Source organism: Bos taurus, chromosome 7, assembly GCF_002263795.3.
Source record: "Bos taurus isolate L1 Dominette 01449 registration number 42190680 breed Hereford chromosome 7, ARS-UCD2.0, whole genome shotgun sequence".
Lineage (NCBI taxonomy): Eukaryota > Metazoa > Chordata > Mammalia > Artiodactyla > Bovidae > Bos > Bos taurus.
In genome coordinates this window covers 29,838,286-29,842,471 of record NC_037334.1, presented here as the reverse complement: position 1 = coordinate 29,842,471, position 4,186 = coordinate 29,838,286, and the positions used below count along the sequence as shown (strand labels likewise).

The 4,186-nt window shown below is 43.0% G+C and overlaps 1 protein-coding gene across 1 annotated transcript; it reads left to right on the top strand.

Annotated features, from left to right (window-relative positions):
* The first annotated feature begins 1,157 nt into the window (after positions 1-1,157).
* Positions 1,158-3,982, top strand: LOC107132619 (histone H2B type 1-C/E/F/G/I-like). Its single transcript, XM_015472137.3, has one exon. The coding sequence runs from the start codon at positions 2,220-2,222 to the stop codon at positions 2,598-2,600; it is 381 nt and encodes a 126-aa protein (XP_015327623.1). The 5' UTR covers positions 1,158-2,219; the 3' UTR covers positions 2,601-3,982.
* Positions 3,983-4,186: the final 204 nt, after the last annotated feature.

Below are 4,186 nucleotides of genomic sequence, written 5' to 3'. Positions count from 1 at the left end.
CTATTCGGCAGTTTCTACAACACAAGATTTCATCCAGTAAGAGTGCCTGAAGGATGGATCCTTTTAAGTGACACTTTTGTCTGCACTGCTTTTCATTTTGGCAGTAAAGGAGTTACAGGAAAAGATGGATCCATAATGACAGTCCTGTGTGTTGTAATGTGATGGTTGCCTGGCAACTCTACCTGTAGAATAAATATGGGACTTGTATCTGTATTAATCCCCTCTTGTTGTCAAGGTTTAGAGGTTTTTAATACATTAAGCTTAGAAAATACTTAAAAGCAAAAAGGCTTGATCATTTGATGGTCCTTTAGAATTGTATGAGATTGCTGGATGTCGACAAATAAGGGGTCTTGGGGAGTAAGTGGTACATAGTTCTGTGAATAAGTCTTGAATATATTTGAACATCTCTTAAATGAGTCTGAGCCTTACCTTGGCATCTCACATAACTTACATCTTCCAGGGACATATTTCTTCACTTAAAAACATTTATTGACTATCATTAAATGTGTTACTTCTGCACTAGAAATGGGCTAGGGTATAAATACAAGAAAGACAGAGCCCCGGGCTTTTCTTCTAGAGAGGTGACTTTAGTGAAGAGCACATCTAGAGAGGAATGTTCTTACTTGTAACACTCGGGGAACACGCCCATCAGTACCAACTGTTCTTTCTAGACCCTAACAGAGATCAAAGCCAGCTATGGATTGTGCCCCAGCACTCTGCTTGTGGCTACAGTACAAGCTTCCCTCTTCCACCCTCTCACTGAGTGTGCCAGAACATAGGTTATCACACTGGTCTGCTGGTACCTGTATCTTCATTCTTTTCTTCTATGCCTCAGCTTTCTCTTTCCAAGACTTTACTATTTTGTACTTCGGTATAACATATTTTCATCCCATCAGTGATACCCACTCTGTTTAAATAAGGATCTCAGAAAAGCTGTAAGGGAAAGTTGGCTAAAAAGACCCCATATTTTACTGATGCAAAAACTCTTAAGGATTTCAAATTCTAGAAATAGACAAGGTCTCAGGAGAAGGAAATGGCAACCCACTCCAGTACTCTTGCCTGGAAAATCCCATGGACGGAGGAGCCTGGTAGGCTGTGGCCCATGGGGTCATGAAGAGTTGGACACGACTGAGTGTCTTCCCTTTCACTTTTCCCTTTCATGCACTGGAGAAGGAAATGGCAACCCACTCCAGTGTTCTTGCCTGGAGAACCCCAGGGACGGGGGTGCCTGGTGGGCTGCTGTCTATGGGGTCACGCAGAGTCAGACACGACTGAAGTGACTTAGCAGCAGTGGCAGCAGGATGATATATATTAAATTGTATTTTCATGCATAGACTAAGGACCTATATTGCTAATGATAAGAAAGATCACCTTTTATCATTCCAAGCTCCTCCAAATGGTGACATTTTGTCATTAATCTTAAATAAAGTCATTATTTTAATTGGCTAAAGAAGTTAAAAAGTAGTCACTGCTTTTATCTTGTTATAATCATATAAATGGTAAGCCTTCTCAGTGGTCACCAAAACACTCATGACTTCTATCAGTTGATTTTATTCTAACTCAGTACATCTGGTCACATGGAACAAAGGGATGAGGCATGAAATTATCTGTCTGCCCTAACTCTGTCATCTGCTAAGACAGCACAACAATGTCTGCCACAGCACATCAAGAAAGCCCACATTTATTAGCATTCAGCTGGGGAAACTAAAGCAATTTATTGTGGGATAAAGATTCATTACAGGAATGAGATCTTATGCAGTTTCAGAGAAGCCTGGGAGATATCTAAGGATCCAGAAGAGAGAAATGAAAGGTTACAGCTGACTAGCACCCAGCTTTCCTGAAGCACTAGGCTGATGGGTAAGGGTAAGTCAGAGCTTTCAGGGGAATTTGAGAAGCAGGTCATTGCCATTTTAGGGCAGCAAAGGGGAGCTGGGGAAGAGAGTATGAAAAGCTATCAACTGTGATGGCATCTACTTCTGGAGGTGTTCAGGCAAGTGCCTGGTGATGAGCATGGCACCTCTGCTGACCACCAGTGCTTCCATTCACAAGCAAGAGCTGGACAGGGACTCATGGTGTCTCCTTCCTCTTTTTATCACTATGCTCATCTCTGAACCTATAGTGGGAGAACAGGGGAAGAGAAAGTATGACTGGCTATAGCTATAACTTTATACTTAACTATAGCCCTGCATTTTGTGTTGTTGGGTGTTGTTATTATAGACATGCCTGAACCGGCTAAGTCTGCTCCTGCCCCTAAAAAGGGCTCTAAAAAAGCTGTGACCAAGGCCCAGAAGAAGGATGGCAAGAAGCGCAAGAGCAGCCGCAAGGAGAGCTACTGGGTGTATGTGTACAAGGTGCTGAAGCAAGTCCATCCGGACACTGGCATCTCGTCCAAGGCCATGGGAATCATGAGCTCCTTTGTCAAGGACATTTTCAAGCGCATAGCTGGTGAGGCATCACGCCTGGCGCATTACAACAAGCGCTCGACTATCACATCTAGGGAGATCCAGACCGCTGTGCGCTTGCTGCTACCTGGGGAGCTGGCCAAGCACGCCGTGTCCGAGGGCACTAAGGCTGTCACCAAGTATACCAGCTCCAAGTAAATATAATATGCCTAGCCGCTGTTAACGGAGAAGGCAATGGCACCCCACTCCGGTACTCTTGCCTGGAAAATCCCATGGACGGAGGGCCTGGTGTGCTGTAGTCCACGGGGTTGCTAAGAGTCGGACACAACTGAGCGACTTCACTTTCATAGCCCTGCCATAAAATGACTGGTTAGTGATTAGCCTTTAAAGTGGGTCGTCCAGGACATGTTTGTCCACTCCTCGTCTCCCAGCTGTAGCACAAACCCCTTAGCACAGATGGCTCACCAGTTAGGCTTTTCATACCCATTTTATAACTCTGTAATACTCACAAGTTCCTCTGCGCTAGCTAGTCATGAGGAACTCAGTGATAGATACAACTTGCTCATTACTTAGGCTTTTAATAGAGTAGCAATCCCTGGTGGCTCAGATGGTAAAGAGTGCACCTGCAATGCTGGAGACCTGGGTTCAATCCCTGGGTTGGAAGATCTTCTGGAAAAGGAAATGGCAACCCATTTCAGTTTTCTTGCCTGGAGAATTCCATGGACAGAGGAGCTGGGCAGACTGCAGTCCATGGGTTGCAAAGAGTCAGACATGACTGAGTGACTCTCACTCACTTCACAGAGGAGAAATCCAGTAGGAGAAAGATCACAAAGTCATGGAAGGTTAAATATTATTAGTAATAGAAAATAAAAATGAGATAAACACATGCCATATCTACAGGAGGAAAATCCACTGTGGGCCAGCACTATGAAGAACAGTTCTTGGACGAGGTGGCAAATGAGAAAGGCATGTAGACCATGAGAGACAGGATAAGCTGAGCACCTATGATCATTGCCAGTCAGCCTTGGGAACAAAGAGAGCCTGCATGACCTCAGAAGTTACCATTGGCAGAGATTAAACTAGTCAACTTGTTTAATCCTGCACAGGAAGAAAAAATTTTAAGGACTAAAGTCAAAGTAACTCTGGAAAGAAAAGGAGGACAAAGATTATACCATGAGAAAATAAAAGAGAAAGAGTAGATATCTGTTTTGAATCTTTTTCTGGAAAAAAAATCAATAAAAATGACAACATATATGCTTGAAAATGTCTGTTATGGTAGGGACCATGTTTTTCCTGTGTTTGAGACATTTTTGTCTTTGAATGATTAATGTGTCAAGTGTGGGTTTCCTTTCAGAATGAAACTGAATACAGTAAGTCCCTACATACAAATAAGTTCTGTCCTGAGACTGCATTCATATCTCTGGCTTCTTTGTGAGCCGAACAAAATTAGCCTTGGTACCCAACTTTTACAGATAATGCCAAATGCATGAACTAACTTATATGATTGGACATGTGAACACATGTTCGCATCTTTGAAAGTTTGCAACTTGAAGATTCACGTGTAGGGGACTTACTGTATTGGATCAGCATACAATTTTTTGGATTATAATTACAATTTTAAAAAGTCCTGTACCTTAAAAGGTACATTGGAAGGACTGATGCCAAAGCTGAAACTCCAGTACTTTGGCTACCTGATGCAAAGAACTGACTCATTGGAAAAGACCCTGATGCTGGGAAAGACTGAAGGCAGGAGGAGAAGGGGACAACAGAGGATGAGATGGTTG